Source organism: Ailuropoda melanoleuca, chromosome 8, assembly GCF_002007445.2.
Source record: "Ailuropoda melanoleuca isolate Jingjing chromosome 8, ASM200744v2, whole genome shotgun sequence".
NCBI classification, from domain to species: domain Eukaryota; kingdom Metazoa; phylum Chordata; class Mammalia; order Carnivora; family Ursidae; genus Ailuropoda; species Ailuropoda melanoleuca.
Genome location: NC_048225.1, coordinates 53,703,388 through 53,726,888, shown reverse-complemented (window position 1 = coordinate 53,726,888; position 23,501 = coordinate 53,703,388). Strand labels below are relative to the sequence as shown.

General features: G+C 55.4%; 1 protein-coding gene across 5 annotated transcripts in view; it reads left to right on the top strand.

The window, feature by feature from the left end:
- Positions 1-22,971, top strand: part of SLCO2B1 (solute carrier organic anion transporter family member 2B1) — a 46,414-nt gene extending 23,443 nt beyond the window's left edge. For 3 of the 5 annotated variants that reach the window (XM_034666325.1, XM_034666326.1, XM_019795368.2), the window contains exons 8-14: positions 6,836-6,938; positions 10,200-10,557; positions 13,539-13,704; positions 17,899-18,062; positions 19,656-19,720; positions 19,987-20,107; positions 21,111-22,971. In XM_034666325.1, the coding sequence (XP_034522216.1) occupies positions 6,836-6,938; positions 10,200-10,557; positions 13,539-13,704; positions 17,899-18,062; positions 19,656-19,720; positions 19,987-20,107; positions 21,111-21,291 (1,158 nt within the window). In that variant the 3' untranslated portion in view covers positions 21,292-22,971. Of the gene's footprint in view, positions 1-6,835; positions 6,939-10,199; positions 10,558-13,538; positions 13,705-17,898; positions 18,063-19,655; positions 19,721-19,937; positions 20,108-21,110 lie in introns of all 5 variants that reach the window. The other 2 variants (XM_011219834.3, XM_034666327.1) reach the window with 2 other exon arrangements.
- The last annotated feature ends 530 nt before the right edge of the window (positions 22,972-23,501 follow it).

Sequence of the window (23,501 nt, the reverse complement as noted above, 5' to 3'; positions counted from 1 at the left end):
TTCAACTAGAAAGGCTAGAATTTGAGCCCAAGTCTGTCCAAGCCCAAACCTGGGTGGTCTATGAACCCCACGACCCATCCCCCACCCCCTGCTGGAACAGAAGTTTTATACGTGGGAGACCAGTGAAAATTGATGTGAGAACAGCCAATACGGGCCAGAACAGAGGCAGCCTTGCCTGCCAGCTTCAAGAGCAGCTGGGAGCCCTGGAAGGAGGGTAAACGGAGGTTCCATGGCTCTATGGCAGGGTCCAAGCCGAGAAAGGGACAGAGGAAGTGTGCGGGGAGCAGTGGGGGCAGGGAGAGTGGTGCAGCCGCTCTGGCCATGGTCCAGGTGGGAAGCAGTGCGCCAGCGGGGGGGGGGGGGGCAAAGGGAGGAGCAGACTCCCCACTGAGCAGGGAGCCTGATGTGGGGCTTGATCCCNCTACTCTGCTATGGGACATCCCAGGACAGTGCAGGGCTGGGCTGGTGCTGGGCTCGAAGGAAGGGGGAGGCAGGCCCTGCAGAGCAACGGGTTTCAGGGGAAGAAGGCAGCTTGAAACCACAGATGGCCCTTCCTGGTTCTGCCTAGCTCAGGCCAGAAATTGAGTGAGGTAAGAATTCCTAGAACTTGGGTGAAGAGTTCTTAGAAGTAGGAGTGGTCATGAAGGAAGCGAGGAGTTTCTGGTTAGGGACAGTGTCCAGGTTGGGCCTTACATCTGAACAGAGGACAACTGCTTGAGCCATGGGGCAGGGTAGGTGGGAGAAGCCAGTGTGAGGCCTGGCTGGGCTCGGTCACGTGTCTGCCGTGTGACCTTGAGCAAGATGCTTCCCCATTCCGTTTGGCCCTGTAAGATGCTGAGGGTCGATTCCTGGAGCCGTAGTCTGTGCGCCCGCAAGTCTAAGAATGCACAGCTTCTCGAGTCGAAGCTGCTGGGCTACAGACATCTGGATGCAAAGAGCGGCATCTCTCTGATGCTTGGAAGCCCCGGCTCCCCGGCTGTGAACCTGTCTGGCTGTCTGGATTCATTCTGTCAGCACATTGGGGATGGGGAGTGAGGAAGGAAGGGGGTGAGAGGTTCTTAAAAAAGAACCGAAGGCTGAGAACACCACGATCTGCTTCCAGCAGCTCGCAGGCAATAAATATTGATGTCGAAGGAGTTGCTTCCCCCCCCACCCCCTGCCTCCTTGAGGCTGCCTCGACCAGCTCTGCCGGCAGCGACTCAGGCTGGGGACGTAGATGCACCGGGAGGAAGGGCCCAGGCAGGCAGAATTGGCAGCCACACAGACGTGGGACGTGTATCTTCTGTAGAGAGTGGGAAGAGGCAGGGGGGCAGGGAAAGTGAAGGGGAGACTCTTTCTGAAATGTCTTCGAGTATCTTCTCCCAGGCTCAGGGGTCCCCTAAGTAGCCTCCTACAAGCAAATGCAGTTTTTAATGGTGCTATGGTGGTATGTAATATCAGGGTTTTGTGACCCAGTGAAGGTCTCTGACCTCAGTCTCCTCATCTGTACAATGGGCAGACAATTGGACGGCGTCTACCAGCTCTGACAGGTTCAGTGATGTCTTCGGTAAACAGAGCGGTACACGAGCCCTTCCGCTGTGGGGGAAAAAAGGGTGCAGTCCGCAGCCTCTGCCCCAAGAAGCTCTCAGGTAAAGAAGGAAGGCCAGATGCAGACAGACAGGGGGAGGACTGACTCACAGCTCAGGCTTTTCCCATGGCCAGTGCTTAGAGTTCTCTGCCGGTGGGAAAGGGATCATGACCAGTATCCCCAGGGAAGATTATGAGATGGTAGATGGGGGAGGCCATCGGGACAGGGAAGGGCAGGAGCTCTGCTTTCCTGGCGTTGGTTCTGCCCACGTATCTGTGACCTCATGGGGGCCACCAGGCATGCTTTTAGGAGTGACCCAGGGCAGGCGTTAGCACTCTGTAAGCCCCAGTCTCCCTGCCTAGAAGGAGCCAGTCTCCAAGGTCCTGTCAAGCCCCAGGACTCATGACACATGGCTCTATAGGGCCTGTGGAGTAGAGATGGCCCCTTAGGGGCCCCATCTGTCCTTATGGTCGTAGGACCCCATTTAGTCAGCCACCCTCCTGTGCCCTCCATACCCTCAGGTCCCTCTGAGTGCCTGCCCTTGGGGTGGGGCCAGGGGGCAGAAAGAAGGGCCTCGTCCATCAGGAGCTCCGGTCCCTGCCCAGCCTCTGAGCACCACTGGCCTCTGTCACCTTCTTTCAGTTCCTATGTCCCAGAAATCTCCATGTCTGTTTTTCTAGGCCGTCTCCCAGAGTCTGGGATTCTAATATTATACAGTTTTAAAGTTCTGTGTTTCTAGTAAAGGTTCTCAAGTACTTATGTTCGATTGTTCTATGATTCTATGCCCCCAACGGTCTTTGACTCCCAAAATTCATGTTTCTACATGGCTACGATTTTGGCCTACAAGTCTAGGAGTCTACGAAATCTGTTTTCTCCCCACATTAGCCTGATGTGCTTCTTTGGGAGAGAGGTCAAGGATGGGGACAGGAGTGGGCAGTGACAGTGGCCCTTAAAGCCCAGGACTTAGGTCCAGCTGGGAGGCTTCTGTTCCCCTTGGACTTCGTGCTCCTTCTGCAGCCCCTGGGAGGTCCAAGGTGACTCGGGTCTCCCTTATGCCTGGTACCTCTCCCTTGCAGGCACTGCCTCCAGACCCTTCCCAGCCAGCCCGGGAGCCCTCGTGTGTCCTTCCCCCGATCCCTGGCACCCCAGGCCTTGTGCCTCCACCCTCACCCCTCCTCGACTCTCCGAAGTGGAAGGTCTTGTGTGGTCATCCAGTTCAACCCCCACTCTATCTTACAGATGGACGGATTCAGGCCCAGACAGGGTCAAGGTTGTGACCAGAGCTTGGCCACCACCACCTCCCCCTGTACCAGTCTGTACAAAGCCGGGTCTTGGTCCCAAAGGGCTAAGGTGAGCCCCACCCCCACTCACGGCCTGGTGTAGATCAGAGTTTCCTCCAACACTGGGACTCGAAGGCTCTTTGGGGCGATCTGCTTCAGTGATTTCAAACTGTACCCACAGAACAGCAAGGGTGCCACCATAGGGAGATTGAAGAGAGGTGTCCCCCAATAGGACTAAGGGCCTTCCACCTCCCTACACACACACACACACACACACACACACACACACACACACTTCAATCAGACAGGTTCTAGTTTCATGTATTTTTATACCAGTCTTTTGACTGAGGTTTCAATTGGCGAAAGGGTTTTGCAGCTAAGAACCCAGTTTTTAAAACACTGATCTAGTCCAATACCCCCGTTTGACAGAGGAGGAGACTGAGACTCAGGAAGAGAGCTGATCGGTAGCTGATCTGGCCCAGGAGTCTCCTCGGTGCCTGAGACATCCGCACTGGCGTCAGGGAGGCCAGCAGCAGGAGCCAGACACGCCGTTATCTGTACATGCGTATGGCTGTACATAGCCTGGCTATGAATCCTGCCTCCGTACTTGGAACCCTGACATCTATAAAATGGGTATAACCCTAACATCCACACCCTGGGATTGTTGTATGAATGCAATGAGGCAAAGCGTGAGGTGGGTCGTTCAGTGCCTGATGGCCAGGAGTGCTCGTTCTTGATATCTTTCTCTGATCAAGCCGGCTCTTAAGAGGAAAAACAATGGAAAAATTACCTTTTTTCTAATATTCTTACAGTTCACGCCACACTCACATACCGTACTAGTAAGAGTGGGAAATTAGGCTGACATCTATCGCTTACTCTGGCCATGCATTGTTTTAAGCCCTTTGTATGTATTACCGTACTTAATCCTTGCAATCTGCCTATGAAGTAGGATCAGCTATAACCCCACTTTATCCCTGAGAGGTCAAGCTGCAGAGAGATTAAATAATCTGAACACAGGGCTAGTGAAGGGTGGAGCTGGGATTCAGACCCGGGCATCGCAGGACTGGGGCTGAATCACTCAGTCAGGACCAGGAGGCAGGAAAATAGAAACAGCAGCAAGAGGGGTTTCAGCAAGAGAGGGGGAAACATAGAAGCATGGACCACAGAGATGAGTTCAGTTGGTATAAGCGAACCCCTTATTTGGTTCTGAGCTTGCGGGTGGCCAAAGGGACAAGGAGGCATGGCCAGTTGCACAGATCTCAATATGAGAAAGCCGGAGGAAGCATGTCGCAATCCTCGGCAAAGCTCGGGTCTCCGGGTGCTCTGCGGGAAACACGATCTCCCTCCCGCAGTGGTGGGATGGGTAGCAGATAGCCCCATCCCTGGGCCCAGGGCCAGGGCCACGTGCGATGGCAGCAGAGGGCTGGCCGGGAGTGCCACATCACTCGCCAGGGTCAGCGTGGCTCCGTGGGGCTGGGGTCACAGCCCTGCTCAGAGCTTTCTAGGAACCCGGCTTCCCCCGAGGATAGCTCCCCGAGCCGCAGAGGCCCGGCAGACGGAGGGCACTTGCACATGCCGGACCCCACACGGCATCCTGTGTCCCGCAGACTCGCAGCTGTCCCTGACGGAGGGGAAGTTCTAACCAGCTCCCTCACGCGGGCCTGCTGACCGGGGCAAACCACAGCCAGACGCGGCTGACTCCGAGCCCTGCTCAGAGAGGAACCACAAGGCTGCTTTTGGTTTCTGGAGCCCACTCCTGGTCAGGAGTCCTCAAAACAGATCTGGAGAGAGAGGCAGAAACTTGTGAAGAGCACAGGACAGGGGGTCCCAGTACCTACCTGATAAAACCTGAGTCCCTTAGCATGGCCCTCCAGACTGCCCGACTCCTGCCCCTGTTCCTGCCCCAGCCACTCTTGGCCGTAGTCAGGACGGCCTCCTGGCACAGACAGACCCCTCCCCCTACCCCCTGCACTCCTGCTATCCTATGCCCTTGCTTCGAATAACCTCTCCCTTCCTTCGAATAACCTCTCCCTTCCTATCCACCCAAATCCCAAACCTCACTTCTCCTGGAGACCTTCCCTGACCCACCCCCACCCCAGCCCCTGAAGGTCTGCCTCTCCCCTCCTGTCTCCAAACCCCATGCTTTTTTTCACAGCATGAGACAGGGGTACTAGGGTGGTCCTGGAGGATCTGCCTGCGAGAACCTGCCCTGCCCATTGCTCCCTGGGTGACACTTCCTCTACCGGGGTCTCAGTTTCCTCTTCTGCAAAATAGGTGCAATAATGACCCCTTCACCAGACCGTTGCAGGAATCAAATGACATATGGTGGATGTGAAAGTGCGGGGGAGACCACAGGCTGGACGTGCAGACGCTGTTCACAGGAGGACAAGGAACCCCAGGCCCGGAACTCAGGGGATTCTGCCTGTCCACAGGCCGAGCCGAGTCCGCCCATCCCGTTGTCCTTGATAAGAATTCTGGGAGGTTCTTAGTTTATCTCAGTTCATCTCCACCCTCCCTTCCTGGGGCGGTGTCCCAGTCCTAGCACCCCTCCCTCGGTCCTGGGCCCTCCCAGCGCCACTCTCCATGGCTTGGCTAGGGCAGAGAAAGGTGCGAGGAGATTCTCTGATTCTCTCAAAGGCAGCATGCCCAAAAGAAATATGGGAGCCACATACGTAATTCTAAATGTTCTGGTAGCACATTCAAAAGTAAAAGACAATGATTTTGATAACATATTTAAGTTAACCCACTACATCTAAAATATTCTCATTTAGCATATCATAAATTTTAAAAAATGAATAATGAGATATTTTCCATTTCTTTCTCATACTAAGTCTTGAAATGCAGCCTGTGTTTGATACTCAAGGCGCATCTCAGTCTGCACTGGCCGTACTTCTAGGGCTCGGAGGCCACATGCGGCTGGTGGCCGCCGCATCAGACAGCGCCGCTCTCGGGTATCAGTGAGTAACTGACCCACAATGCCTCGGCCCGTGCCTCAGACTGTGGGCTCTCAGGCCCCTTCACATCATGCCACAAAGGTGCCTCCCAGTTCTGCCGGCCTTGCACCAGGGCTTCCGACTCACGGGGCTTAGTGGATAAAGCATGAGTTCTCTCTCAGGCAGGCTTGAGCTCAGATCACAGCTCTGTGCGATGTTGAGCAAGTTACCTAACCTCATAGCTGCCTTGCTCCTGGGCGGAGCCCGTCTCCTTCCTTTGCAGGTGCCCGTGAGGAACGAGCAGCAGCGCGCGTGCGGAGCCCCCAGTCCACAGACCGATGGCCCCGCATACCTGGAGTCCCCATTCTGCTAGGCCCCTGGGGTACTCAGTGTGGACCCCCTGCACCATTCCAAACCGGAAGCAGTGTGGGAGCTTACTTGCACTGCAACAGCCTCTCCCGTTGATCTCATTTTTCCTCCTAGAGCCTGATGATGGCGGTGCCCATTGCCTGTCGCAGCCTTCTCTTCCATTCCTTCTGTTCCAGCTTTTATCAGATACCCACCATTCCACCCCAGACCCTAGCTAGGCACCAGGGTTTCAACAGGGAACAAGATAAGCACGATCCCTGCCCTTGCAGAGCTGGGAGCCCAGTAGGGGAGACACTGAACAAGGTTTGACTCAGACCTACGTGCGTATGTAAGGTGGTGATTTTCTCTGAAAATCAACTTCCCTTCTGCTCTGAATGCCCATCCTGCTGGATTAGTGAGACACTCGACTTCGGCCTTTCTCAGGGTTCCCCCACCAAGGTGAAGCAAAGGTCCTTACAGGGTGTTCAGGCACCAGAGGAGTCTCCCCCACACCCAGCACACATCAGCATCAATCCATCCAGGCCCATTTGGGGCCAAAACAAATGGAACACTGTTGATCCCTATTGCTTTGATGCAGTGACTGCCCCATACCCTCTTCTCTCCCAGAGTGTCTCCCCAGCCCACAGGCATCTTGGGGCAGAATGCCTGGCATCCCACTGACTGCCCTTGGTTGTGTGTCCTCCCAGGGTGAAGATTCTCCCCCTGAGCAGAGCCCGGGGGAGTCCCAAGAGAAGCAGGATAGCCTCGCCCAGATTGCGCCAGACCTGACGGTGATCCAGTTCATTAAAGGTAAGGGAGCTCAGGCCAGGCTATAGAGAAGTGGGACCAGAGGGCACGTGGGGCCGTACAACATCCAGCCCCTTCCTGCACTTCTTGATTTATCTTTCGCACCTGCAGTCCCCTCATGAGCACCATACAGTCCTGTAAATCTTGACTTCTATGATCCCTTCTGCCTGGAACATCAGTTTTTATTGCTCTCTATCAAAATCTTCCTTGTCCCTTTAGGTCAAGCTCCAGTGCGTTCCCCCAGCAAGCCTGGCTCTCCCTCCTCTCCGTTCTCCAAACCCTCAGGGCCTATAATCCTTGCTCTGCTTCCCTCAAGGACTATTAGGAGAATCAAATGGGGTGATGAATGGAAAGCCTTTTGTATACTATTTAAAAAAAAAAACAAAGCACCTTTACTTATATAAGGTACAATTCTTTTTTCAGTTACCACCCCTGCCCTACTGCTATTACTCTGACCACGTCCCGGGGCAGTAAGTTGAGCTGCCTATGGTTTAGGAGGGTGATGGCCTCAGGGGTTCGCTTCAGCACCCACCCCTGCCCCCCCTGAGGACTCTTGAAACAGGAAGTTAATTAGGCCCAATTCTCGGAAGTGTGTCCTAAGACTTGATGTTGGGGTACCAGTAATCCAGCCCCCAGTTCTCCAGCCTTCCCGGGGTGAGGGGGGGGCTGGACCACATCGGGGCCTGGCCTAAGGCAGGAGGGGCTTGGACTCCCTAACCTCAGATCACCCCCCAGCTGCTGGAAGGCCCCAGCAGGCCGCTCCTTGAGAGAGTTTATTAATCACTGCTTCGGCTTCTGCCCAGAGGAAAGCTGGGACCAATCACTGAAATTGGATCCTGGAGTGGGTGTCCTGGGCAGATTGTCTCTGGTGGTTTCAGCTTCTCTGTGAGCCTAGAGGATACTGAGGCAGGGCTAGCTATAGGCCCTGTAGTTGGTCAGCAAGCTGGGCTTCTGGGCTTTCTGCTGAGTTCCAGAGGGATCAGTGGTGACTTGAGGCTTTGCCTTGACCGCATGGGGCCGTGGGGGAGCCAAAGGGAGGAGGAACCATGGCCCTTCAGCTGGAGGAGGCCTAAATTCTTGGGGGAAGACAGTCCCTGAGTTAGAGAAGGCCCCTGTGTGATGGGGAAGACATTATCCTTGAGTTAAGGGAGGCCCCTGGCAAAGGGAAGAAACACTATCCCTACAGTGAGGGTTGACGTGGCCTCTGGGCTGTGAGAGGCTCCTGTCTGATAAGGGAGACAGAGTCTCTGTGTGGAGAGGAGCCTTAACCTATCTGATGGAGAAGACACTAAGCTAAGGGAAGCAGCTATGTAGGAGAGGCGCCCCTGGAGTTCCCCTGCTGGTATCCCTATCTAAGTGAAAGGCATAGCCCTGCCCTCCAAGAATTTTCCATCTGTTCTAAGGACAGACTGCAGATGCTGAAGAGATAGATGGGGGTACAAAGTGCACTTGGGATGCTTAGCACAGGAGAAGGAGAGAGAAACAAGTAACGAGATAGAGCCCTCTGGGAGTCAGAGAGGCACAGGAATGTGGGTGGGGTGGGGTCTAGTAGGTGGAATGGCCTTTACATTAGGAGTCCCCTGGCAACTGCCGGCCTTGCCCCGGCTGCTCTAGATGAACTTGGGCGTCACCTGTCCAGTGAGGGCACCCGCAGGACCTGGGCTGATCCTGGCCGGGGCAGCTCGCGGAGGGAGGGAGGAAGGGAGGGAGGGAGGCTGGCGCAGCTACCTGGGGTGAAGGCCACGCGTCACACCTTCTCACTCCAAACGCTGGCTGAATGCGCTGTGTGTAGGGCGAGGGACTTAGGACAGGAGCCAGGCCTGGGACATAAAGGAAGGGGAATTCCACAGCCCCAGCTCCTACCCACCCTGACCAGCCGTTTGTCTTTATTTTCTGGCTTCTAAGGAAATGGTTCCTGGCCCGGCCCAGGGGGCTAGAGAACTAGCTGACTGGGCTCTGGCCATGCTCTGAGGACAGACAGAGAACTCCAGCGACAGAGGCCCTGGTCCTGCTACTGCAGGAACAGGAGGGACCTTCCACTGGGCCCAGAGGAGCCCCAGGGCCATCTTTCCCCACCAGTCCCGACTGCCAGGTGGTTTGCTCCTGTGACTATCACCTTTAATGGGCCTTTCCTCCTCTCTCCCCCACACCTCACCCCCTGTGGGCAGAGACACAGGCCTTTCTCTTTTGATGTTAGTGGAGAGGATGGCTCCTGTGTGTGCCGTGTGGGCAAAAAGAAAGCATTCTTGACCTGAAGCTCTTTGAAGATTTGCCCCATATCACATGCCCTTCAGGCTAGCAGGTTGCAGTGAGGAAACCCGTACACAAGGCCCAGGTTTAGGAGATAATGGGAGAGTGGGGCGGTCATCAAAGCCAGGCCTGTCGCTTCTATGCCTCTCTGCGTGCTTTTGTTCTTGCCGTGTCCCTGCTGGGAATTCCTTCTCCTTCAGATCCATTCTTCAGGCCCTACTTCTGTCCTACATTGAGAAGCCACCCAGCACCAAGCCTGCTCAGTTTTCACCTTCTCTGGGGGTCTTACTTCTGCCCCAACATTGGGACATTGTATCACATATTGGCCTGTCTGTCCATTCATTTGTGCCTTCACGTAGTCCATCAATATTTACTGAGCGCCTGCTCTGCCCCAGGCTCTGAAGATTCAGTAATGAACGTAGCAGACAAGAATCCCTGCTCTGAATGCAGCTTGTATTCTGGTGGGGAGATAGTAAGATGGCTAAGTGAGGGAAACATGTGGTCTGTTAGGTAAAATGCTGCAGAGAACAGAAACTAGGGATGGAAGACCAGGGGAGAGGCCGCTGTTCCCTGCTGGAGATAAGGAGGAAAGACAAAGGCCTGGGTTGGCTTGGAGAGAGCTAGAAGAGGACAGGATGAAAAGGTCCTAGTGGGGAAAAATGAGATGAGTAAGTTGAACAGAAGAAATGGAACGAGATGGGATGAGATGAATGGAATAGGAGGGGTGGAATAGAACTCTATGGAATTGAATTTTAGATAAAATCGAATGGAAAGAGGCACAATTGAATAGAGTGCACTCCAACTCAATGGAATGGAACGAAACTGAGTTTCAAAAGCGGGAACAGAATTAAATGGAAAGGAGTCAAACGTAACGGGCTAGAGTTGGGTTCAGTAGAATTAAACGAGACGGCATGGAAGGAACGGGCCAGTTTCAAGTGAACAGGGCAAGACAGGACAGAAACGGAAGCATGGCCAGCCTGCCCGCTCTGACCTTCTCCCCGCTCACCCCAACAGTGTTCCCCAGGGTGCTGCTGCGGACCCTACGCCACCCCATCTTCCTGCTAGTGGTCCTGTCCCAGGTGTGCCTGTCGTCCATGGTGGCAGGCATGGCCACCTTCCTGCCCAAGTTCCTGGAGCGCCAGTTTTCCGTCACAGCATCCTACGCCAACCTGCTCATAGGCTGCCTCACCATCCCGACGGCCATCGTGGGCATTGTGGTCGGGGGCGTCCTGGTCAAGCGCCTCCATCTGGGCCCCATGCGTTGTGGCGTCCTTTGCCTGCTGGGGGCGCTGTTCTGCCTACTTTTCAGCCTGCCCCTCTTCTTCATGGGCTGCTCCACCCACCAGATTGCAGGCATCACCCGCCAGCCTGGGTGAGTGTGTCGGAAGCAGGTGGTGGAGGGTGTCAGAGAGGGGACCTGGACAAGGCCAGGGGAATGGGGTACCCGTCTACCTCAAAGCTCACGTCGCACCAGCACCTTCTCCTCCCCTCCCCGGCTGGCTTCAGAGCAGTGAGACTTCTCTCTCCGAGTCTCCAGTGAAGGTGTCAGGCATCACTAGGAGGGGCGAAGATGGACCTTCACAGACAGCACAGCTCAAGCCTGGGGAGAGATGGAAGCCAAGGCAGGGCTAAGTCACCGGTGGGGACGGCATCTCCAGAGTGGCCGAGCCCTGTGGGGGCCACGTCAGAGAGCAGAACCCAGCTTAGCGTGAGGAAGGCTTCGCTTCTGGGCAGAGGAAAGGCCTGCCTGGGAGCCCATGCACTTTCTATCCCCGGGGGGGCGGGGGTAGAGAGAGAGGGGGCGAGCAGGGGCTGGAAGGCATCTATCATGGACGCTGCAGAAGGGATTTATGCTCTCAGAAGGGGTTGGCCTAGAGGCCTTGAAGCCTTGCGGTTCTTAGAGCCTGGCAGCTAAAATTCTGTTGTTCCATGACCCTAAAAGTTAAGGTTCTTTTCCCACATCTGAGGCAGCACCGGGAGGAAAGCCTCCGATGCCCATCTCTCTTGTCGTTTCTCCGTCCTCCCACCCTCAAACATATGGTCTCTCCTGGTGGGGGCCGCCTTCGAGAGGATGCTGGAAGTTACATCGCTGCCTCTTCTCCAGATGACTTCGCTTTTCCTGGGAACTGCTCCAGGCTTAGGCTGGCCCAAGACCCAGCTAGAATTCCCCAATTGTCTCCGTTCCCACCTCTCCACGGGCATCTCCTCCCTCCACCCACATGCCAGCTCTCCCCACCTGAGGGAAGCTCAGCTCTTCTCTCTGGCCCGGGCCCCACATCGCAACCTCTCCTGCATCATCCTTTCCCTTCCCCTCCTTCCTGGTCCCTTCTTCTCCCAAAACGCAAGGCAACTCTGCTGCCTGTTGTCCGTTCTAAGCCCAGCAGGTGGGGCTGTCCCCAGGCCCCCTGAAGTCCCCGGTCTGAGGAGTGAGCCAGGGCCTTTATTTTTATTTAATTTTTTAAGAAGAGATTTATTTATTTATTTTAGAGAGAGGGAGGGAGGGAGAGAGAGAAGGAAAGCGCATGACGTGGGGAGGGGCAGGGGGAGAAGCAGAGAGAGAATCTTTAGCAAACTCCCTGCTGAGCACAGAGCCCCACAGGGGGCTCCATCCCAGGACTCCAAGATCATGACCTGAGCCGAAATCAAGAGTTGGCGGCTGAACCGACTGAGCCACGCAGGCGCCCAGAGCCAGGGCCTTTAAATGATTTTTTTTTTGTTTCCAAAAAGTAAATGGAAAAAAGTCAAGCCTAGCACACATACCTATTTCCCTTTTCTTCTGCCTCTCACCTTGCCTCTGTCATCTCATCTCACTGTGTTCTCATCTTTGTTCTTACAATTTACTCACTGAGCTTTGGGCTCTAATTCATTGAAGAAGCTTTTTGGGACCAACTGCGCAAATTTGGGAGGGCTTTCTCATATTTCAGGCCAACTAGTGATACTGACAGCTGCCAAGAATTGAGGGTCCCCCACGCACCCAGCCTCCTGCCCAGCTCTTCCCATATTCTGTCTCATTGAACCTTCACAGCATCTCAAGATGGGTTGTAGCTTTATCCCCATTTCACAGATGAGGACAGTGAGGCTCAGAGAGGTGAAGTCGCCCAGCCAGGGGCTGTCCTGAAGGACAGGGCTCTCCCCACGGGAGCAAGGGGCTGAGGAAGAGCCCCCCCCCGCCCCCCAGCTCTCATCCACTCAGCCTTCCTGCTGCTTCCTTCCTTCCCCTTCAGCTCAGGCAGTGCCAGCCCATTTCCTTTCCTGCTTGGCGGGGAAGGAAGAAGAGATGATCTTCCCCCACCCACTGTCAGAGGGAATCCCCCTCTTGAGGAAAGGAGTGAATTCACCTCTCCCCAACGCCCCCTCCCCACTCCCAGCTCTGGCTACCCAGTGGTCCTACCCACCTCCCCAGCCCCTGTTGAGCTGAGCCTCTTCTCCAGGGCACTGAGATGTCACTAAGCTGGCCAGAGCTGCCCCTCTGCCTGGGGCCACACCCACCCTGGGCCCACAGGACCCTCGCTGCCCACTGCGGCCTCGTCCTCCTCTGTAGCCTGGCCGTAGGCTCCCTGGCAGGCTTTCTCCCTCCTAGCCACAGAGTCGGGACCTCCTCTGAGTCCCAGGGGCCACCCCCACACCCTGCCCAGGGTGACCTGTCCCCTCGGACTCAGCCTCTCTTCTGATCTCCCAGCTGACTAGAGTGGGGGTGATCCTGGGACTTGGGGGCAGGCCCTCCAGAGGGAGTTGGCAGGACTAAGTCATGCCGTGGCCACAGTGAACAGAGTAGTGACAGGGAGCTGAGAGGTCGTGAGACTGCAGGATGGCGATGAGAGGGGGGCCCCAGCCAAGCTGACAGACAGAGACACTGAGGTCCAGAGAGAGGCAGGGACAGGTCGGTGATCCCACAGCTAGTCAGGTGTCCTGAGTGGTCCAACACACAGAACTTGAATTTTCTAAGAAAAGGAAGCAATCCAGCCCATCAAGAAAAAGGCCCTTTCATCTGAGACTAAATTCTGGGACGAATTTATCTTGTGTTCCCTAAAGAAGGGCCATTGAGGGATGGAGATATTTGTAGAAGTTCAAAAGCTCATAGGCTCTTGGGGCTGGACGGGGTCTCAGAGGCCTCTGTCAGACTCTACTCCCCCCTCCTCCCGTTGGGACCTTCTAGTCCATCTCCCTGCTCGCACGCCTGCATTTCAAGGAGCTCGCCGCACAGAGCAACCATGACAGTAAAGGGCTCTGTCTTTAGCCAAATCTCTGGCCATCGCTCTCAGGGTGGGGAGCCGGGCTGCCACGCTGGGGTGGCCCGGTTCACAACTGAGAGTGGGAAGGCCAGGCTAACCCTGCCGCCTTCTCTCCCACCAGCAACCTGCCTGGACCAGAGCTGTTTCCAGCCTGCGCAGAGCCTTGCTCCTGCCCTGAGGACGACTTTAACCCCGTCTGTGACCCCAGAACCCATGTGGAATACCTCACACCCTGCCAGGCAGGCTGCACAAGCCGGCTGGTCCAGGAGGGTGTGGACAAAAGTCAGGTGGGTCTGGCCTCTGACTGCTCCCCCTGCCTCCCCTGGGCTCTGCCCCGCCCTGTCGTTGTGCCCCCATCCCGCGCTCCATCTTTGCGCGTTCTCATTCTGTGGCTCTTCTCTCCGTCTGTCTGTCTATATGTTGGCCAGTCTGTCTCCTTCTGTCGGCCAATGTAGAACAGGACTCTTGCAGTAAACTTCTGTTGCCGGGCTGGGCTCAGCCCCAAAGCACAGGGGACCTGATCTGGCTCCAGCTGTCTGTGCAGGGGAGAGGCAAAAGGAAACATGTCAGGAATTCCAGGGGTGGTGAGAGGCAGGAGAAATGGTCCCCACAAGTACAGACAAAGATGGAAGAAGGTGCATCCCGCCTGGGAGGGTCCTAGAAGGCTTCCTGGGACGTGGCATGTGTGCTGGATCGTCAAGGATGAGTGAGCAACCTAGGAAAGGGCTTTCCAGGCAGGGGGAACTGCAGAAGCAGTGTCTGCACACACGTGCACACAGTGTTTCAAGAAACTGCAAAGAACTTGTTGGAGCAGAAGCATAAAAGTGAGGCTCAGGCACAGAAGGGCCTTGAATGCCCGGCCACCAGTAGGGACTTTACCAAGAGAGCGATGGGGAGCATTGAATAGGCTTGTGACAGGGTCAGATCTGTGGGGCGGGGGGGAGGGGAGGCTGGCCCAGCGAGCCCAGTCAGTCATTCAGTCAATCAACCAACCTTCACAGAGCTCCTCCTCTGTGCCAGGAGGAGGACCCAGAGCCAAGGGGCCCTACCCTCAAGGAACTCCCAGCAGGGAAGGAGTCAGAATAAAGCAACAGCCGTGTACTCTGTGTGAACCTTAACCAGGTCACCAAGACTAGCCACTCGTCCTCCCTTTTCTCCTCAGTCCCCCAAACAACAACTGAGGAGAATACGTGCCTTCCTCAGACCCCGAGGCTGGCCATTCTGACAACACGTCCCTCTCTCCAGAGTTCCCCACCTTTGTTAGGAGGATCTCCTGCCTTTGCATCCATCCTGGGCATCAGTGTCCCAACCCAGGGCTCCTCCAGGCAGAGACGTGGGCCCCACGGGCTGCTGCAGAGGGAAGCACCTGGCCGATGGGGCTTCAAGCCAGCAGGCGCCAGCTGGCCTCTGCGAACTGTTTGCATTTGCAATCATGGAAATCCCAGCCTTTGCGCCTCCTTGGCACTCACTGTCTTTACCTGGTTTCACCTCCCTGAGACCTTCCAGGGGGCCCCAGGCCCTGCCAGCTGGGGCGAGATCCCCCAGGGAACAGTAAACTTTTGTGGATATGGGCCCCTGAGCATCGAGGCCAGGCCACCCGGTTCGAATCCCTGTTCTGTTACTGGCTCTGTTCTCTCAGGCAAATCATTTAATCTGTGCCTCCGTTTTCCTGGTCTATAAAACGGAGGTGACCGTACTGATTTCCTACTGTATACCAACCACTCTGCTAAATGCTTTCCTCAGGTGGATTCATTAAATAGTGAGGACAGAGCCATGTGACAAAGCCCACGAAAAGCGCTTAGCATAGTGACTGGGAAATTTTAAGCAGTTGGTAGTATACACCCGTGTTATGTCCATTATACAGATGGGAAGGGGAGGCTCGGGAAAGGACCAGGCATTGCCCAAAGTCTTAATGCCAGAACTGGGATTACAACCCAGGGTTCGGGCCTCCCAGCCCAGCCCCCTCCCCAGAGCGTCCTCAGAGGTTGTGTCTGGGGATCGTATTTGGAGGAGGGTGCCGCTGGGTCGTGGTCAGCACGCAGGAACTGTCACTCTGGAATCGTCTCCTGGAAGAGTCTCGCAGCGAGCCTGCCTCGTCAGACCGACTGTGAGCGAGCTCGCAGGCCCAGGGCTGCGTTGCTCAGTGGCCAGCACGGCTGCGCTCAGTAACCGTTTATGGAGTAAATGACCAGGGGAAAGATGGGGGGAGGTGGGTGGCTGGGGGGACCTGAGGCTCACGGGGTGTGAGAATGGGAGGCAGCTGGAGAGATGGAAGTCACCCATAAGAAGAACTTGCTGCCGGAGTTAGATGAATGTGAATGAGGGCTGGGAACGCTCCTAGAGGAGGGCCTCTAGCTTTGTGTCGGTCCCAGCCATCTCCTGCTACTCAGAAAGGGCCCGAGGGCGGGGTCCCTCTCTTCCAGCAACCTTGCCCGGCATATTTCTCCCCTTAGCTGTCCCTCCATTGTACCTCCAGCCCAGTGGGTTGCTTAGTCTAGAGGCAAAAGTCCAAAGGGTGTGCGCTCAGCAGGTCGGACGCATATGGCAGCACCCTAGGCCCAGGTGCCCTGCGGGCAACGGAAAGAGCGGCCAGTTACCCCGTTGGGAATCCCGGGTCTCTCTCCCTCTCTCTCTCACCTTGCCCTAATTCTACCTCCTAAGTATCTCTCCAATCAAAAGGCTTTTCTCCATCCTCCTCCCCCTCCCACCACTCTCTCCAGGGTGGGCCTCTTGGCCTGCCTCTCCTGTCTGGCCTGTCCTCTTGCAGGAGGCAGAGCGACTTTGGTGCTGTAAGTTCTCGTCCCTCCTATGGTTCAATTCTTCCCAAGGTCCCAGAGTCCATCTCAAAGACTCCCAACCCTTTCACAATGGGAGTGTGAGAGGCTGCTGGGGCTGGAGGTGAGAGGCTGTCCCAGGCTGAGCAGACCACCCTGAAGGCTGATGGCACCCATCCCTGCACACCTGTCTCCCAGCAGGGGCCGAGGCTCCCTCGGACACACTGGTCAGAAACTGTTCTATGGGGAGGAAAAGCCTAGGCTTCCTGGCTTGCTTTGCTCCTGTGAGGCACCCGAAGACTCTGGCAGTGGAGACCACTACTGAAAGAATCCCAGGCTGGAAGTTTTCTAGGCCACATGGGGGTGGGAATGCGGGCTGCAATCAAACACACCCCTGGGCCAGCCTGGGGGCTGTTCCTTGCAGTTTGTAAAGGGGTCAGCTTTTCACATACTTTAGCCTCTGGAGGGATCCCAGTTTGGGGGAGGGGGATCTCCTAATGGACTTCACTCCAGCCTGAGGGAGGGCTAGGCTTTGTCCTCCGGCCCTAGAGCCTCCAGACCTCAGAAAGCTATACTCCCTCATGTAGGTTTGCAAACATGCTGGGGTCAAAGCTTGCTTCAGGATCCTGCTCACCTCGCTGGGTTCCGGCCTCTCTGAGCGGTTTTCCGTTTCTGCCAGCGCGCGGGTGCACTCAGGACAACGTTTTCAATACTTTACCCGGCATTATGTTGTCAGCAGGAGGATTGGCAGGGCCCCGGTCGGCTGTGTTTCTGGAAACTGCGGTCCAGGTCCCTATTTTGCGTCCCAAGCTCTTCACGACGCCATCCCAGCGCAGCCCTCGAGCGCCTCCGCTCTGTGCTCTGCTCCGGGCAGATTTGCAGTGCTCTTTCGTGCCACTTTCATGTGATTTTACTTCTGACTTTCCCTCTACTCATTTCAGTTTTCCTCTTGGCGAACTCCTATTCATTCCTCAAGACCCAAATCCAGCACCCCTCTCTAGTGAAGCCTTCCTTGCCCCTCACCTGCTGACGCCAAGTTCCCATGGTGCCATCTGCGTCCCTCTCTCCTGTGCTTGAACCTCTCGTGGAGAGTCTCCTGGGCAACCCAGGGCCCTGGCAGACCTAGTAAAGTAGAAGAGGGGACCCTGAGCTGGAAAATCTGAGTTCCTTCCCCAAAACACTCTTAAATCATTGTTTTTTTTTTTTTTAAAGATTTTATTTATTTGAGAGAGAGAGAGGGAGAGAGCATGAGAGACATCCCCAAAATACTCTTGGTTACTTTGATTCCTGGCGCAGACCGTCAGGAATTTGGAACATCCTGACATCACCAGGCGAAAGAATGAAAGTTTGTGTGCGCATGTGTGTAGGTGTGTGGGTGTGTGTTGTGGGACGGTGGTGCCTGTGTGAGAGTGATCGTGGGATGTGTGTGAGCGTGTGCGGTGCCATGGGCGGTGATGCTGTCCCAGCCCCTCTCCCTTTTCCGTGTCCTCCGCTCCCCTGTCCGCACAGCCCCAGCCCGGGTGTGCAGAGAGCGTGTGTGTCCGGGTACCTGCGGGGCCGCCCGAGGCCAGAAATCCCCGCCTCCGGCCCGCTCTGCCGCCACTGGCTGGTTCCCCCGGGTCCCTCACAAGCCGTCTGGGGCGTCGCTGGGCCAGCCGCGTGCCCTGGGAGGCTCCTGAGGGCTGTTCTCCGCCCCTCCCGCCCTAGGTTTTCTACGCCAACTGCAGCTGCGTGGCGGGGGGCGGCCCCGTGCCGGCGGGCTCCTGCGACTCGGCCTGCAGCGGCCTGGTGCTGCCCTTCATGCTCCTGGTCAGCCTGGGAGCGGCGCTGGCCAGTCTCACCCACACGCCTTCCTTCATGCTCATCCTCAGGTGAAAGAGGCGCGCGGGCCGGCCCGCTGGGTACGGAGAAGTCCTTAACCCCAGGCAGGAGAAGGGATCCCGAAGGCGGGCTTTGAAGAAGGAGGCTACTCAGGTGTCCTGGGCCCCGTAACAGACCGGGTCCTCACTGCCGCATCTTCGTCCTCATGGCAACCTACTAAAGTGACGCCCCCCTTTGATAGATAAGAAAACTGGGGCTCAGAGGAATTCAGAAGCGAGCCCCAGGTCTGTGGCAAGTGTTGGGTAGAGTAGCACTGGTACCAGGGCGCAGAGCCAGGCGCCTGCTTGCCCTGGGGGAGGAGAGGCCACCCAGTCACAGTGAGGAGAAAGTAGAGTGCCCCCTGACTGCCCACCTCCTCCCTCCCCCCGCCTGTGGGTGGTCTGCAGGAGGTCCATCCAGAAAACCAAACCCTATCACTGTGGTTCACGATGCTTCAGGTCAATGAGCACTTACAGTCCGCTAGGGACCCAGCCCACAGGAGCACTGCCTCTGGGTCCAAGATCTTTCTGGCCATTGTCCTGAGGGTGCCTGCTGGGACAGACAAATTGTTACCTGGGGCCAAAGTCAGCATTCCTAGGGTGGGGCCTGTAATAAGGGGACCCCCTGGGGGGATTACAAATTTTCATTGTGCTGGGATTATTTTTTAAACTACTTTTTTAAAAAAGATTTTTATTTATTTATTTGAGAGAGAGAGAGAGAGAGAAGGAGCAGGTAGAGAGAGAAGCAGGTTCCCCTCTGAGCAGGGAGCCTGACTCGGGGCTCCATCCCAAGACCCTGGGATCATGACTTGAGCCAAAGGCAGACACTTAACTAACTGAGCCACCCAGGCACCCCTGGGATTATTTTAATTCCCTTTTTTCTGGAAAATTAAAAGGGGGGTGGCACCCCTTACAAATATGAGACGACGCGTAGATCTATAAACAGGCTGGCCGCCAGAGAGAAGGTAGAGGAACGGATGTCCCAGCAGGAAGGCCATGTAAGAGGAGATAATGCAGGCAGTGGGCTGCAGATTCTGACTCTTGACACCCACCTGCTGTGGGATCTTAGCCTACTCACTTAACCTATCTAAACATTCATCAGTTTCTTTATCTGTAAAACGGGGCTAATGGTATAACCTACCTCATAGGGTGTGAGGTAGGGATTGCGGTATAGAATGACAGCCTGTCGTAAGCATTCCGTTAACACCAGCTGCTGACATTACAAGGAGGAGCCCGGGTGCCCTAGGCTGGGGCCTCACAGCACTTGCGGAAGTTAGAAGGCAGGTCTGGCTACCTAGCTTCAAGTTTTGCTGAGTGTAGGAGGAAGGGGGAGGAATTTGGTGGGCCCAGGGCGGGGGAGTGTCTGTGAGCAGGAAGACAGGGAGGCCAGCACAGGGTCCTTGATGGCTAGTGGGAGTGCCTGGAATGTGGGGGCTAGACTCCGCAGGTTGAAGGGAAATGGAGTGGGGAGCCTGAGCCTACCCCAGGGCCTTCAGACTGGGGGAAGGCAGGCCCTGGGTGGTGAGAGAGAAGGGAATGGTGAGAGCCCCTGGGGGTCAGGACCCTCTCAACCCTCATGTTTGTGGTCGTGTTTGTGCTTGTTAGGGGAGTGAAGAAAGAAGACAAGACCCTGGCTGTGGGGATCCAGTTCATGCTCCTGAGGGTTTTGGGTAAAGAACCTTCCTGGGACCTTTAGTTCAGACACCCACTGTGTGCTGGGCCTGGGGGTACAGGGGTGAGTGGGACCCAGTTCCTGACCTTAGGGTTCACAGGCTCATGGGGCAACAGATTTGACCTGGGACCCTGGAGGTGGGTGTGCAACAGCTAAAGAGGCCTCCAGCGAGGCGCATCTCACACCAGGGTAAGGGGTGGGCTTGTGTCTGCCAGGGAGTAGGAATGCCAGGCCCCGTTGTCCCCTGCCCACCTCCTCCTGCAGCCTGGATGCCGAGCCCAGTGATCCACGGCAGCGCCATCGACACCACCTGTGTGCACTGGGCCCAGAGCTGTGGGCGTCGGGCCGTTTGCCGCTACTATGACCACGACCTGCTCCGAAACCGGTGAGACCTGGGGTGCGGGCTGCCGGGGCCCTGTGGGAAGGCTGCTGGAAATACTCCTGGGGTCCCAGCTAGGACAGCAGCAGGGACGAGAGGCCCATTTATATCCCGCTGCTAGGTAGCAGGTGCAATGTCCCGTACTGAGCTCACCAGTCCTATGAACCAGCCACATGCCCTACTCTTACGGATAAAGAAAGTGATAGTGAAGCAGCCCAAGGTCACATAGCCGATAACGGGCGATAGGCTAGGCTTTGAACCCAGACAGTCTAACCATGGTCTGTGCAGGAAATGTGTCATCAGGGTTGAGCGGGGGGAGAATCAGGGGAGAAGCCCAGCTGTGAGAGAGACCAGGAGTTGAAGTGGGGTTGGGAGAAGGCCTATCTAGGACACAGGAGGCCTGGGATCCAGCCCAGCTCTGTCTCTCTCATCGGGAGACCTGCCTTTTCTAGAACTGAGTCTTCCCATCTGTGCAGTGGGGAGCCCAAAGGAACCTGAAGGCAGAGAGGCTGCTGGGATGGGACGGGGGGGGGTTGGAGGGGCCTTGCTAACAGAGCTGGGAGCAGGGAGCTGGTCACTGCCAGCTCTGAGGAGGGCATGGCTCCTGCGGGCCGGGACTGACCAAGGCCTTTCCTAGAGGAAGAAAAAGCAAATAAGAGCCTTGGTGAGTTAGGCAAACAGGGGAGGGAATCCTCTTGTGGCGGGGAGGTGATCTAAAGTTGCAACTGTCAGGCCCCCTGAGCCCTTCGACAGCCAGAGAGAGGCAGAGCTGGCCCAGGTTACAAGCCGGCCAGGGACAGGGCAAGGAGGACGCCCAGGTTTCTACCTCCCTGCCCAGGGCTCCTTCTGCAGAGCCTCTCCCTCTGGGGCTGTCTCTTTTCCCCTCAGGCTTCAATGTCTCTGACCACACAATGGGTGATGATGGCTGACCCCGCTCTGCCCCACTCCAAGGACATCCAAGCCCTGGACAGGAAGGTCCTGAGTTCATAGGTCCCTTGGTCTTTTCCAGGTTTGTTGGCCTCCAATTCTTCTTCAAGACAGGCTCCCTGGCCTGCTTCGCCTTGATTTTGGCCATCCTAAGGCAGCAGGACAAAGAGGAGGGGACCCAGGTGACCGTATCCACCTCTGGCCTACAGCAGCAGCTGTTAGCGTCACGGCCAGAAAAGAAGCCTGAGGAATCCAGAGTGTGAGCTGGCCCTAGAGTGGTGGGAGTACCTCCTCTGAGCCTTTTGCCCAATCTTGGGTGTCAGGAACCCTGTTTTCCAATTCTGACTCCTCTGCTAACTTGCTCTGTGACTTGGGGCAAGTCACTGACCCCCTCTGGGCCTTTGTTACTCATCTGAACCAAAGAGTTGTCTAGGGGTTTGGTGTGATGGCCACTTCTAAAGCACGATGGTCTTTCCCCTTCCTCCCCCAGCCAGACAGGCTGACCTGAAACCAGACTTTCCTGGTGGAAGGACTGTATATGTTTCCCCCAGGCCCTAGAATAGAGATAATAGACAATAGTAGGCCAGGTGGCCTTACACACCTGGTCCTAGCTCAGCTCTGCCGCTCGCCGGAAGCACCGTACCCTCTCTGGGCCTCAGCCACCATCTCTGACAGGTGGAAATGGACTTGCCAGCTTTTTGGCCCCTTCTGACTATGACCATCTGTGTGGTCAGGACGGACTCAGGTCTCCTCCCCAGCCACACTCCGCCTGGAGGTGGGGCCGGGAGGACCTCTGTAAAGAAATATTTGGCGCCCCCTGGAGGAAGAGCCCTGAGCTCCGAGGGGGGCCCAGTGGGGAGGAAGCCAGCCTCATGCCCAGAACATCAGGCCGATCCCGGCCTTCAGCAAACCTGGTGTGAGCCCTGGGGCCACTTAGCTGAGAGGGGAGGCTCACTCTGTAGACTCAGGAAATTCCAGTCCTTGCGCTCAGGGGGGCACAGTCTGGGCGAGGCCCAGTCTCTGCCTTAGGAGCTCTAGTGGGGAGGGAGATCCAGGCCCCACACTTGGGCGTTTTCTGACTTCAAAGACCAAAGACACTCAGCACACATTCACTGGTATGTGAATTCACTTACACATGGCCAAGACTTCACACATTTGACCAGGCCCACCAAAATCACTGTGACCCCTATTGACTAGAATCCGAATTTCACCATTTCCTCCAGGGTGCTCGAATCTGTGTCGCCTAGCGCTATGTAGATAATGGCTGGTTCTGTGATAACCACGTTTTGGGGGCAACATCTGGTTCTCTGTGATGCCTGAGTTGGTGTAAGGACCTGTTCTTTGTAAGGCCAAGGTCTGTAATGTCCAGCTCTGTGTAATGAGTGGGTCTGTGGAATGCTTGGGTCTGAACCAACTGGTCCTTCAGTGGGCCTTGTCTTGTTTTATGGCCGGTCTTCTCTGGCTTGATTATCCCCCCGGGGAGGGGAAGAGAGTTTCCCGATCTACTCCAGCCCGTTCTGTCGCCTGCTGCTTGGGAGACAGGAGACAGCTGTCAGCAGCGGCTTCCCAAGCCCTGTGTCCAGCCCTGTGCTGGAGACAGAGGAGAAGCTGTGGGGCAGGCGGGGGAAGGCAGTGGGGGCATGTGTGGCTCTGGCCCTCCGAGCAGCTCCTGCGGCAGGACTTTGAGGCTCTCCCAAGTGAAAGAAGAGGAAGAAGAAGGTACAGATGTTCTAACTCTCATTTTGATTCTACTGGTTGATACCTTTAAATGTTGAATAAATATCTGAGCCTGTATTTATAATGCCAAGAACCTCAGAGTTTCCTCCAACAAAGTGAGGCCGTTCATGTGTGTATATTTCTTCACCTTCCTCCTGTTTCCCAAGTTTTGCAGAAATAATCTGGAATTATAGACATGGCTTATTATTAAATTTGTTCTTGCATGATGTCTCTTATATTACAAAATTCCTTTCTTACAAAATGCATTACAGTTTGCAACAACCTCATTATTTCCAGTTATTTAGATTTAAGTTTTACTGGATTTATTGCTCACTGTTATTTCTTGTATATGACATCTTTCCCTATCTGTATATTTTGGTCTAATTTTCATTTGACTGGGTTACTTCCTCTAGTAATGGTTTCAGAAATGCAGTCAGTTTCCTGAAGCTTTCCGAGTCCTCACCTGTTCAAACTGTCATTCATTCTTTACAGAAGAGGAAACAGTGCAGAAAGAATAAGCAACTTGCCCAAGATCATACAGAACATAAAAGGTGGAGCCAGGGTTTTGTGGGAACTGAAGCTTATACACTTTGGGGAGCCCTCTTTAAAAAGGAGCACAAAATTAGGTAAGAAAGTGAATATTTATCTAGAATGAGAAAAGGAGTCAAAGCAAATACATCACACGATTCAGAAAAATAGCAGATTTTTTACTAACTGTTGTACACACGTCTAAAATACATTTTGTCTCCCCGATGAC